This window comes from Hesperophylax consimilis, chromosome 6 (assembly GCF_061612785.1).
Source record: "Hesperophylax consimilis isolate HC1 chromosome 6, BYU_Hcon_1.0, whole genome shotgun sequence".
Lineage (NCBI taxonomy): Eukaryota > Metazoa > Arthropoda > Insecta > Trichoptera > Limnephilidae > Hesperophylax > Hesperophylax consimilis.
In genome coordinates, this window is record NC_142841.1 from 6599725 (window position 1) to 6613797 (window position 14073).

Sequence of the window (14073 nt, forward strand, 5' to 3'; positions counted from 1 at the left end):
CCCTTCCAAAAAAATTGTTTTAAGCAATTTTAAAGATTTCAAAGTTGATTTTTAACCTCTGATCGCAGAATTTTGCAGAATTTCGCAGAATTTAACGAGAAGGATCAACCAGTATGTCTGGCGCATCAAACCTAGTCGACCCGAGCGTGATTTGCCTCTGAGTAAGATTGTACACAATGAGGTACAATCTTACTCAGAGAAGGATCAACCAGTATGTCTGGCGCATCAAACCTAGCCGACCCGAGCGTGATTTGCCTCTGAGTAAGATTGTACACAATGAGGTACAATCTTACTCAGAGAAGAATCAACCAGTATGTCTGGTACATCAAACCTAGCCGACCTGAGCGTGATTTGCCTCTTAGTAAGATTGTACCTCATTGTACACATATTGACATACAACTGGGTACCGCCGCCCTGGGAACCATTAATTGCATAACCAACACCTCTGCAATACGTCCCCCCATGTGGTTTACTAAGTTTGGTTACTTAGCAGGGGTGGACCGGTTCATGGGGTGAGGTTTGTCCTGATCTTGGTGGCAAACGCGTCTGCTCATTGCGTGACGGGCCGGACGGCGATACATCTACTTTTATTGATGCATCTATTAATAAAAGTAGATGTATTTCAGTAAAAAAAAGGTTTTAACGAGTTGATTTTTTTTCTTCCCAGAACTTTTCTCCTTCCTTTATTTAAAAAAACCCTCCACACAGCATCCTCAAAAATGAAATAGGCCCTGTGGGAAATTATTTTCCTCAGGGCCTTCTAATTAATAGTTAATTTACAAAAAGTAAAGCTATCGCAAATGCACTAATTAACAGCATTTTGATTATAAATCAGTTCCCACTGGTTCAATTACAGTGTATTTGAATTATGTTGAGACCTGGAGGTAAACACACATCTTTAATTAGGTACTTATAGATAGATATGCTATAATTATTTTAAATGGAGCAGACGGTTTATTTGCACGTTTTCCCGAGACTGTTGCACTTCAGTGTTTTGTAAACATGTCAATTAATATTTATTGATAATAATATTATTATGTACCCACACAATAATAAATTATTGTCCTTCTTATCTTATGTGTTCCAAAATAATTTTAGATATAAATACAATTGCATTTTCATTTCGACAATTGATTAACTTACGTTCCCCAAAAATAATTTGTAAAGTTATGGATTTTAAGCCAAGATATCACGTTAAAACATGTAGGTAGTTATCGCGAATTGTCAGAATTTAGCTTCAATTGTTGGTTAAAACTGATAATAATATTTCGATATCAGGTAGGAACTTTATTATGAAACTAGATTAGCTTAAACCCCATATAGACCAATCAATTTGGTTGGTTCAACCGTTGAGTGTACAATGTACATCCGATGCGATTACGGAGTACGAATGATATATAAAAATACTGTTGAAAATGTGACTGCATGACCATTTCCTAGTAAAATATTAGCAATTCAGAATATATTTGAACACGTGTTCACACAGGTGCCCTCATCCGAATAAAAATAAGGACGAGATGCGAAAATATTATTATTTTGAACATATTCGTGCTTTATTTATAGTTTGTTATGAAATTTGTCAAATCATCAAATTATTGGACTCTAGTCCCGTTTTTAACAGGTACACGAATAATTTGACTAGATTTTTAATAAAATAACAATATTACATATCAGCAAGTTTTATTCGTGTACCCAGCGTTTCTCGGGGTTATGGAATAAAATTTAAGGTTGAAACCTTTTAGGTGGAAATAATATTATTGTAAATAATAATTAAAGTTCGCTTTTTTGAAGTATATGTTTCACTTGATCGTGCCACGTTTTCCTCGGTTGTCCTTGACTACTTCTACCATTTACTTCCACGTAACACATTCTCCTTAGACCCTTTCTTTGATCATCACAAAAGCCACATCTTACCACTCAAGTATTAGTTACAATTTGATCCGTGTCTTACTCGGACGTCACCGAATTTTTCTACCACTCACACAACTGTCTAAACACTCCTGGCACTAATACAAATTTCAGCGAAATAGTTCCAGTAGTTTTTGAGACTATAGGGTACACACATACGGAATTGCCTTTAACTTATACAGGGTGTATCGGCACTAACCCGACAAACTTTAACCAGCTATTCCTTAGCACATTTGGAGTAAAAAATGTTATTGGCACTTTGCTGTCCGGTAGCATTTTTTTTTCAATTAAAAACAAAAAAAATAAAAATTTCCACACTACATCACTGTCATTGGCATTGGTTTTCGTGTTAAACAGCTGTTATAAGCAAGTATGTCGAAAAGCGTCTTCGCTCTTTCGCACACACTAAATAATAATAGTTAAAAATGAGACGAATGGTGCCGTGCCATTTCGTTGTGATTGTAAAAGTGCGCCAATATATGTACACACGTGCATTATTCAACGGAATTCGAATAAAATATTGCCAGATGGGTTTTCAAACTTTGACAAAGGATAAAACAGTGGTGACATTTGGTGAAAATATGAATAGTAAATTTTTTATTAAAAAAAAACGTTACCGGACAGCAAAGTGCACATAAGATTTTTTACTCCAAATATGCTAAGGAATAGCTGGTTAATGTTTGTCGGGTACGTGCCGATACACCCTGTATAGACGATTACGCTGAGAACATAGACTAATATTAGACTAAATCAATGGCAATCAATGACTAATCAAGATAATTTTATAAAAAGTAGTACTCATTAAGGCAGGTAGGTACCTACCAATCGAATTATTACAACTTATTTGAAATCGTGTTAAATGGTGCTTACTTGCATGTTTACGAAGTGCAAGTTACGGTAAGTTTTAGGAATGTATTGGAAATTCAATGTTATCTATTTATAAAAGCACGTTCGCTAAGAGCCACCAATACTACGTGATGACCATAAATAATTTACCTATTACGAGTGCAGGGTTTTAAAGAGCATAGAGAGAAATAAAATAAAAACATCGGTTTTCGCATGTGTACCGTGTAACAAAATCAATAAGTCCGCTTATTTTCTCCCTTTCCTGTTAATTATTCTCAATTTACAATATTTCTATAACAACCCTCCAACCACTTCCAAAGTTATCCCAAATTTTACTCGTTTCCCCCCCTAAATTGTGTTTTCCCGCCACTATTCACTTGTCAAAATGAACTCCATTTTTAAATAAATCTATTTGAATTTTGGATTTGCTTTCTTGATTGAATGAATGTATGAATGAAGTGGAATCTTTGAATTGATATTAACCCACTTCCTGTGATCCGATCGAGCTGAAACTCGGCAAATAGACTCGTTGTCGATGTCAATGCATTCTATCGACTTTTGGTGATAATCACGCACATGCACGCGCTCACACATGCATTTTTCTGAAATTATATAATATTATTTTAAAACATTTACAGCAGATAATATACAAAATAAATGTCGTTACTATCCAAATAGGATTTGGCTTAGGTTTTAGCGGCTTTGATTCCAGAACCTGGGGAGGAAGGTTCAATCCTCAGTCAAAGAAAAAAAAATATATTATTAAAGTTTAAATACATCTATTAATAAAAATAGAAAAAAAACAACTTTTTTTACGGCTAATTTAAATTAAATTAATCATATCTTGTATTGGTGGGATGAGTGAGAATATACATTGGCCATCTGGGTTCAATTGAAGTTAGTAAAAGGTTTGGATTTCATATTTGCGTCCCGACTCTGCCGCGTCCTATTTTTGAGAAATCGATGACGAGAGAAACCATAAAATAATGATCGTTAATTTGGTTATTGGATCTTTCTTGCTCAGTAAGTCATTAAGAGGAAGCTACAAGCCAAAAATGTGTATATTCTTGGTATACCTTATATTGTAGGTAATAGACATAGGTGACAAACGGAGTCTAGAAACGTTCGATTTCAAGCACAAAACTGGTTTTTATTTATTTTGTAAATAATTTTATAAGAAAGCAAAAAAGTTAATCAAGTCAAACTGTCACAGATAAAATCTTAGCTATAATATTGTATTTTTTTAAAAGTTGTCTCCTTTACGCGTTCATACATTTATGTTGAAAAAATATTTTTTTTAGTAGTTTACATTTATATTTTTATTTTATTTGTATTCTACTCAAGCGAAACGATAGGAAAACCTTCAATTTATCTATAGCATATTTTTTGGTATTCACGATGTAAACCAATTCGTTAAAAGATGAATCAAAATAGTGATTTAGCACTAAGCTTCGCCTTAAATCTGATTTATTGGTATTTGATTGATGTCAAGCAATAATTATTTTATCCAGCCAGGTAATCTTTTATGTACTTACACCCTCGTAAGATTTGATTAAAGTTTTCAGCGTCTCATTTTAGAACATAGTAATATTACATAATTATTTATTTACTAGCGCCAGCCGGTGATACATCAGGGGATATTTTAATTCCAATTTTGAAAAGACAATAAAATAATTTCATGTTAAAATATCAAATTGCAGGTGGGCCTTATCAGTTGTCTTGATTATTTTTCTTTACACAAACAGATAAAAAATTTAAATGACCCTCAAATTTGAGTTCATTGAACGGTTGTATTTTGAAAAGATTCTATACTACTGTAATGTAACGTTCCCAAAAATGTGGCTGAAGGGTTTTAACCAAATCACATCCGAGATGTAACGTACCTAAGTTAGTCTGCAAAAGATTTTTAGAATTTTTAATAACCCATAGATATTTTATGCTGTACACTATGTTGTACGCTGGTGACCGGATAAATCATCAAAATGATAATTCATCACATCTTTAAAAAGTTATTTAAAGTCATGGAAAGTGATGAAACAAAAACTTTATTAACTGGGTTAAGTAGGTTAGGATAGGTTAGGTTAGGTTGAACCGTTTTAAACTTGGGTACTAAAACACTAGTCATTCGTGAATTATGGAACAATAGGGCATTTTCACAGTTTTTTTTTTTACTTTCGAAAATATTAATGAAGGTATTTTATATTATTTTTATATTGACTAATAAATTTTCTATAACGATTTGAATGTGCTAATTTCGATTTGCCGCCAAAACAACGTGTTCGTGAATTCGGCGGCGTTGACGTCACGCCAAGCAGCTTTGGTGACAGCCGTCTTATCAGCCAGTGGCGGCGTCTACGTCATAATGACGTTGTAGCCAGTTGGAACAGTTTCAGAATGTGCGTATTGCGAAATCATAATAATAAACTTTAAATCTTTCACCTATTTTTAACGGTATTCTATAACTAATTAACTAACCATTACGCCGTTTCCTCGCAGTGGTAGGCAGAGAGGACGGACCGCCAAACAACTCGGTCTTGGCACACTCCTTGCCTCATTCACATTCATAAATCGTCTCGTACATACTCTTCTTTTATTCTGACCCTTGACATGGCTCGACTTAAGTATCTGATTCACTTGATCGTGCCATGTCTTCCTTGGGCATCTCCGACTTCTACCATTCGCATTTGCGTCATATATTCTCCTTTTACTCCTTTCTTCGCTTGTTCTCTCTACATGCCCAAACCATCTAAGCGTCCCTTTCTTAATCTTACTCATTACGCTTACATCAGCCTTGAGCTCTTTGCGGATCTCCACATTTCTCACACCATCATACACGGTTTTACACACATACGTCTCAGGGATCTCATTTCCACAGCATTCAGTCTACTTTAATGCTATCTCTGCCAGTTCCATGCCTCACTTCCGTACGTCAGGATAGGTTCCAGAACTCCATTGGGAACTGCTAGCTTCGCTTTTTTGGACAATTTTTTGTTAGCACCAACTGCGTTCAGTCCTCCATTAGTGGAGTTACCTGCATTTACCCTTCTTTCAATATCTCTGTCACATCTTCTTAGTTTATGATAATAACCCATTGAAATTGAATTGAATCATTATTATATCATAAAAATCTTATGTTGCACATATCTTTTGTAAGAAGCCTTATAGAACATAACTCCCTTCTACAAAATTAATATTCAAAATGAAGAAAGAATTCAAAGAAAATTTATGGACTTCGTAAATTTTAAACTTAAAATCCTTTTAGAGCACGTAAATTACCTGTCGTTAAAGAATATTTCAAAATTTCTAACTTTATAGAACCGACGAATAATTAAAGACCTAACCTTTTTATTAAATTTGACTAAATTTCACTTTTCGATTGTTATAAATCTACATCAACCTGAACGAACAACTAGACAAACATTGACATTTTATATACATACATTTCATTTTTTTTTATTTTTTATTATTGATACATTTTTTTTACAATATTTTATATTTCAATTTAGTAATGTTGGCCTCACTGGGTTGTTTACCCGTGCTGAGGCCCCCATGTTATAATTTAAGAATTTATACATTTAAAAAAAATAAAAGAAAAGAAAAACAACATTAAAATAAAGATAAATTTAAAATAAAAAATAAAGATTAAAAATTAAAATATAATTATAACACTAAAAGAAAAATATCAAAAGAGAATGTAAATCGGCATTTATAATGATATATGTGTTTGTGTGTGTTGTGTGTTTTATATTTTTTTTTGTGTTGCGTGTATATGTTTTATTCTTTTATGTTATAGTATTTTGGTAATAATGTCTTTTTGTTCTTTAATCCATTTTTTTATTTTGTGTTTGAATTTATTTTTATTTTCCTCAATTTTTGTTTCAAGTGGAAGACTGTTGAATGCTTTAATAGCGTGGTATTTATGGTGTCTTTGTCCAAAGGTAGTGTTTACCGTCGGAGTTTTTATGTTTTCTTTGTACGCTTGTCTGACCGGTCTATTAGTGATATTTTGTGTTTGTTGGGGTTTGTTTTTTTGGTCGAAAATGTAGTTTAGTAGTGTTTTAACATATAATTGGCGTATATCAAGTACGTCACAGCTTTTAAATATTTGGTCTGTGTCGGTTAGTTTATGTTTTTTGAGTATTACCTTTAATATCGTTTTCTGTGCAATTTCTATTTGAGCGATAGCTGCGTTTGTCGCTCCTCCCCAAGCAATTATTCCATATTCTATTATTGATTGGCATAGTGCATAATATATTGTTTTCAATTGTTTTATTTTATATATGTTTCTTATGTTTAGGAAAATGTGTATTGTTCTGAGGAGTCTATTTGTGATTTGTTTGATGTGATGTGTCCATCTAAGATTATGGTCAATTAGGATTCCTAGATACTTTATTTGTTCTGTTTTTTCTAGAGGGGGGAAACATTCCAACTGTAGTTTGCATTCCCCGACCCAACGTTTACATAGTCATGGTAACAAATATTTAAATAATAATATGGACATTTTTGACAATAATAATTTGAACTTGGCAAACTTCAGACGCCGTATGTGGGAACTATTTCTTCATAATATTATTAACAATTTTATACTTTTTTTAAATATTACCGTTGATTTGGAGGATATTGGCAGATTATATATTTATTATATCACTTATTTATATTTTATGTTGCCTGTATTTTTTCATTGTAATTTTTCAGTACTTTTATTGTATGTATATACCTTTAGGAGTTCAAATAAAAATTGAGTATTTTTTCAAACAAAAGTTGTTGATATCAATTTTAAAGCTATTTTTATACCAAAATTTAAAAACAACGTTGAAGATGATGGCTTCCATATTCAATATACCTTCATATCTATCATAATAGGGTATTTTTGCTGTGTTTTCTTTTATTATTAAAGAAAACAAGGAATAATTACGATAATGACAGTATTTTAATTTTATTTTTATGTTGACCAACACAATTTCTATAACGATTTGAAATGTGCCATTCGATTTGCCGCTAAAGCGTTATGTTCGTTTTTTTATAGTGAATTCGGCGGCGCTGACTTCAAGCCGGGCAACGTTGGTAACATCCGTCTCACCGGCAAGTGGCGTTTTCTACATCATAACGACGTTGTAGCCAGTTGGAACCGTTTCGGAATGTAGGGTTTTAGATTGTTTTCGAAATCAGTAATTATGAATGAAAATATTAAAATTATATGTGTATAGAATAGGTACGAAAACCATAATAAGAAAAATAAACTTCCACACATTTTAACAGTACCTATTCATAGTTTGTGAAAATACGCCATTGGGCAGTAGCTAATAAAATTTGTAGGTATCTTGTGTGAAGTGATGATAACAGTTGTTACATACCGAAATTATTTATTATTTCAAAGGATTATTTACTATTCTACTGGTGTTATTGTTTTATCATTAGACTCGTGTAATTTCTATCAATTATCGACATTCAACTTGGTATCATTAACAACAAGCTGATAGCTGATTTGCATTTTATAACTCAATTTATCACATACATTATTTTCGATGATAATAAATTGAAACGTCACAATTTGAGATAATACCACTGTTGGTATAGTAACACGATCATCTCTGCTTGCTAACTTGTTCTACAAGGTGAACCACAATAGTTATTACAAAAAATGAATTCTTAAAACAACATACCCACAAGTCGCTTCCTACAAAACATGCAAGCAATATTCAGACGAGACACAAAAAGTAAAAACATAGGTTTATTGCGAAGACAACACCTAACCACTCGTGCGATTGGTTGTATATTTATACATTTACCTTATTATTTAATGACGAAACATGCCAACTGTTTACTGCGGCTTAAAGCCATTACTTAACTCACCTAGATTTTGCAGCCTATCGCATATTTTTAGGTTCTATAAATATAGCACATTATCACAAGCGTTCGCTCAAAATGTTTTTGCAAACTTGGCGTAATATGCCAAAATTGCTCCAGTGGACCGGGTACAACTTTAAAATGATTTCTGGCTAATAGCAATTTTATTGCTATTATTTTAAAAAAAACATCCTTGAGCCAAAAACAATAATGCATGTAAATAAATTATCAATGAATAAGAGTACACATCACGATGAGATGAAATATTTGTACTATGGTTTATACTATGGTTTACACACGGTGTTCGGAAACCAGTGGTATAAGCGGAAAAACTTTTTTGGTTTGAGCTTTCGTTCTAGAATAAATGGAGTTCAAAGTTGCAATTTTTTATTCCAAATTTGAATAAAATCATTCGCTACGAGGTTACTGACAGGTGTCTTAAAATGCGTCGAAGCGTAGACCGACTCCAAAAGATTTTTTGAATTAGTCTACGCTTTAGCCTTTAATTTCTAAAAAATAAATCAAATCTAAAAAATGGTCTTTTATTTAGTCCTCTGTGTGATTAGAATAGTTAATAATAATATTTGGGTGAATTGCATAGCGCCGTTTTTGTGCAAAATCACCTCCATGGTAACTCAACACAATTTCAAATCAACACACATTTAAAAAGTGATATAGTCATTAAAGCTATAAACCTAACCTGCGTAACCTATTTAACCTAGTTTTGTTTTATCCCTTTTCATAACTTAATGGTATGTTGAATTTTCATTGTGTTGAGTTCTCCGGTTACCATTTTATTTAATCAGTTTACGTGATGTCTACTGATTTCTACAATTATTTATTAAAACAAAATTTTTCCATACACATGTATATAACTCTTCGTCCTCATTTTGTTCAGTAACAGTAATAATTGAACCAAGTTTTTTTATTATTTAAAAAAAACCGGTTAAGTAACTTTCTGACTCTAAAAACCAACTGACCAATAAATCACAATTTTCATTAAATACTGTCATTAACGGCATTTCAAAAGTTTCTTCGTAAGGCAATGGTAAAATATATCAGATTCAAAACATTACGTACGTTGGTACCTACCTTTATTTTTAATACGACTGATCTATCATAACTATCTACCATAAAATAACGTTACCAATAATTAGCATAATGTAATGTGACGGAATTATAGTATTTAGCCAGAAGAAAAAAAAAATGGAAAAATACATCAAAGTTGTTCCGACAAAGCCAATTTTTCATTCTTAGACTACAAATAAATGGTATTATAATTATCATTTTAACCTGAATGTCTTATACGCAAATTCTGAGAATTAATGGCTGCCATTTCTATAAAGTTAGTTAGTTATTGATAATGGTTAGGCGCGTGTTGTCACTATTGTTGAATATTAAATTGTTCGGAATGCTTAGGTATTTCTTTTTTTTTTTTTTTTTTTTTTTTTTTTTTATTAAGGAGAAAAAACAGATACAGATATCAATTGACAAAAATATATACGAAACATCAACTAGAGAATTCACCTGCATCCAAACTATTTCTCACGAATTAACTTAAACAGCAGAAAACATTTACAAATATTTTCACTTATAAATAGGGGACTTAAATCTTACTTAGGGACTTAGATCTTAAACTGGGAATCACCTAGGCTTCTCTACCAATAGAATATAGCTCTCATGATGAAATCATCACACAAGAACTACCCATGAAGGTGATCATCGTAATTATTATTTTATATTTGTATTGCTTGATCTACCTGTACGTTTCTACAACTGGAATTTAACAATAATTGTCTTCGAACGAGGCGCCAATAATCGATACCAAATAATAACATATATTTAATAATAATAATAATGATCTTCTTTTCTTAGTAACATATACAGATAATGATATCCTTACTGGGATCTCCCGTGCTGAGGATTTTATTTACATATTATAATTTAATTATAAGAAATTAATATTACAACAAAGTAACATATGAATTTAATTATAAACATATAGAGTGAGAGTGGTATTTTATTGTAGATTTTAATACTATGATATTATAAGAAGCTTTTTTGCCCAAAAGTTGTATTATAGTCCAGTCAAGATGTACATCCGTGCTTGCAAAAGGTCCAGTCATTCTGAATTTTTTATATGTTGTTAGGACCTAAACCAGTATTAAAAAAAAATTTGCAACTTCGAAAGTGCTGTGCGAGCGGCGGTGGACCTAAAATACCAGGAAATTTTAGGATTTTTTTCAGTTTTTGCTCAATATCTCAGTAAAGGAAGGATCTGACTGGTGTAGTTGGTATGCGTACTTTTAAAGTAAACTAAATTTGCTATAATTTGAGACCAAAGCAAGCTATATAAAGCCATTGGTTTTCAAGATACAGTTCTTCAATAATAATGTTTTTGGTTATCTGCCATTTTTGAGAGAACCGTTAAGTCTACAGATATTAATCTAGTTTCAAATGAAAGCTTATTAAATTTACAACAACTTTATTTCCTATAATATTTGACGTGGGATGCGTATTTTAGAAATTATTTTACAAAATAAGTGACCATTTCGAAAAAATTTCACTTTTTGGAAAAAATTGCCTATTTTTGAAGAACTGTATCTTGAAAACCAATGGCTTTATATAGCTTGCTTTAGTCTCAAATTATAGCAAATTTAGTCTTCTTTAAGAGTATGCATACTAACTACACCAGTCAGACCCTTCCTTTACTGAGATATTGAGAAAAAACTGAATGAATCCGAAAATTTCCTGGTTTTTTAGGTCCACCGCCGCTCGCACAACACTTTCGAAGTTGCAAATTTTTTTTTTTAATACTGGTTTAGGTCCTAACAACATATAAAAAATTCAGAATGACTGGACCTTTTGCAAGCACAACCCCCTTTTCATGTTTAACTTGACTGGACTATTAGTAGTTATTTGTTGGATAAGTTTTTGACCATGAGATCTAGTGTTTCTATTGTACGTGTACAATATATATCTTTTTGTATTTTTGCACGAAAGTACAACAAATAATAATACGTGATGGAAATTGGATAATGAAGTGGAATTAAATTAGTTAAATATACTGAAAAGTGGGACGCGGTTAGTACGCTCATTTTAATCTAAAAATACTTTGGGGCTTACTTACTAATAAACGTGTTTTGAATTTTACACAACCGTTAATTTATTGATATTTATATAAACGGTATAAATATACCATACAACATAATTCATGTCATAGAATTAAAAAAATTACTGTGGGTTTTGATCATAAAATGATGACAGAATGTATAAAATTAATACTAGAAGATACAAGTACATACAAAATATTATCAATAGGTATGAGTAGTTTTTTTTAATATTAGTAAGGATTAAGAAGAAATGATAGTATAGCCTTTTTGTACCTAGCTTTTGTGCATTTAAACAGGTCCGCTACATCTACGTACCTATTACTAACTTCATGTAATCTAGGTACAAGCGAGTGTTTGAAATGCTCAGTCTTGTAATTGTTACAATTAAACAGGGTTTTAGAACGAGTAGCTCTAATGGGTACATGAAATTCAATGAGGTTAATTAAATCAAGGCTGTCTATTTTATGTTTCTATGTATGGTAAATGGTTGTTTATCAGTTGTTTAAAGTTTAAAAGAATTTTATTAGTAAGGGTCCTATATCGGTTAGATAACAATGAAAAACTCGGTTCTCAGGCTTTTAGTTTGGGTTTAACTAAAAAATAAATGAAATAACCAGCCTACAAAACCTTTTTATTTTTAACCGTGTCCCGCTTTTCTGCATATTTCCCTTCTCAGATACCCAATACGTAAAAAGTATTCCCACAAGTAATTCTCGTACATAAAAATTAAAGTTTTTATGATTAATTTAATAAGGTTCGCAGTATTTCAACATTCATTTTGTCAAATAACAGATTCCACTTTTAGGTTATTACTTATACGTACCTATGTTACAAAGCTGAGGAAATATAATTCAATAATTATTATCACTATTTGGAAAGAAAGCTTTGCAAAATAAAATATCAAACAATACCTATTTAAAAACCCACTTCTATTCAGCGATATTCAATTAGATAATACATTATTAAAAATCATATCTGCATCCCTACAACGAAGAAATTAATAATTTTGGAAACTTGAATATTATTTAGAAAACCACGTAGGTAGTCGAATTGACAATATTATTATTGCGGTGATTTCTTGTAAGTTGGTGCCATGTAAGCTTTATCCGTATAAATGCAATAATATTTTTTCTCTCTTTATTAATTTTTTACTATCTTGCACTTTTTGAAAAATTTACGTGAAAATTTTATTGTCGCGTAATTCTTCTTAATTTGCCTTGCTCTAAAAAACGTGTAACACTGATATTATTCCAAATAAAAAAAATTGGTAAATGTAAAGAAAATAGGGATATGCTTAATATGCACAATTTATTTAAATAACAATTTGTTGTAGGTACTCGTAGTTAGAAAATAATGAGATGTATGTATTTCAGTTTCCTGATATGGAAAATAATATTTTAATTGTTATTTTAATTAAAATTAAAATTATAGGCAGCTATTGTTATTGATGTCAAATTTTAAATGTGAGCTTTTTTCTTCTCTCATTTAACCCAAATGATCCTAAAATGGGTTTTTAGGTTGTTAATTTGAAAAAATTATTTTATTGTTTTATGTCAAATTAAATGTATTTATTAAAACCGTATTTTTTTAGAGAAATAGCTACAAAATAAAATGTGTATATTAAGCGTCCCTATTTACTGTATAATTACCAAAACATTGAATATTCTATATGTTATTCATATCGTTAAAAATAATGAAAAATTCCCAGACTTACCGGAAGACATCAAGACGACCACCACGATGAAGGCGAATCTTTCGGCCCCGCTGATCTTGCAAAATACAGAGGAAGACATTTTGTGAAATAATTATTGATATATTAATATTGTGAACCGTAATAAAAACACCACTGTAATTACACTGCACTAGTTATAACAATAAAAACTTTCTAATTTAATTCAATTTAAATAAGTCGGGTAGAAGTATCTGCTGCTAGAAAATCCTTTTGTCCTCTCGAAATTTTTTTCAAATAACTTAAAAATCGTTGATTAAAATAATTTGGGAAATACGTGACAACAATCAAGTCAAATAATGCCCGTTGTATTGTCGCGATCTTATCGCTACCAGGAGTCGAGAGAACGCCGGGGATAGGGGCACCAGCAGACAAGCAGACTAACCCGACTGAGAGCTCGTGGTGAACTGGACACTGACAAGACAAGGCGTGCAGTGTGTGGCGTGTATACGAATTACAAGTACACATGACGTACTATTTGCACCGACTTATTTACCGGAGAGAGGTGAACTCGATCGAACAGCTGAGACAAGCCTTCTCTAGGTGCTTACCTATTCGTAAATCTTAACAAATAACAACGATGACATATTTCGTTATTTTGATATTACCCAGCATTATCTAAATACCTAA

General features: G+C 31.7%; 1 protein-coding gene across 1 annotated transcript in view; it reads right to left on the bottom strand.

Annotated features, from left to right (window-relative positions):
* Nucleotides 1-13864, bottom strand: part of LOC149422897 (uncharacterized) — a 68917-nt gene extending 55053 nt beyond the window's left edge. Inside the window, exon 1 of the mRNA XM_089632763.1 lies at nucleotides 13429-13864. Coding sequence (XP_089488889.1) covers nucleotides 13429-13507 — 79 coding nt within the window. The 5' untranslated portion in view covers nucleotides 13508-13864. The remainder of the gene's footprint in view (nucleotides 1-13428) is intronic.
* Nucleotides 13865-14073: the final 209 nt, after the last annotated feature.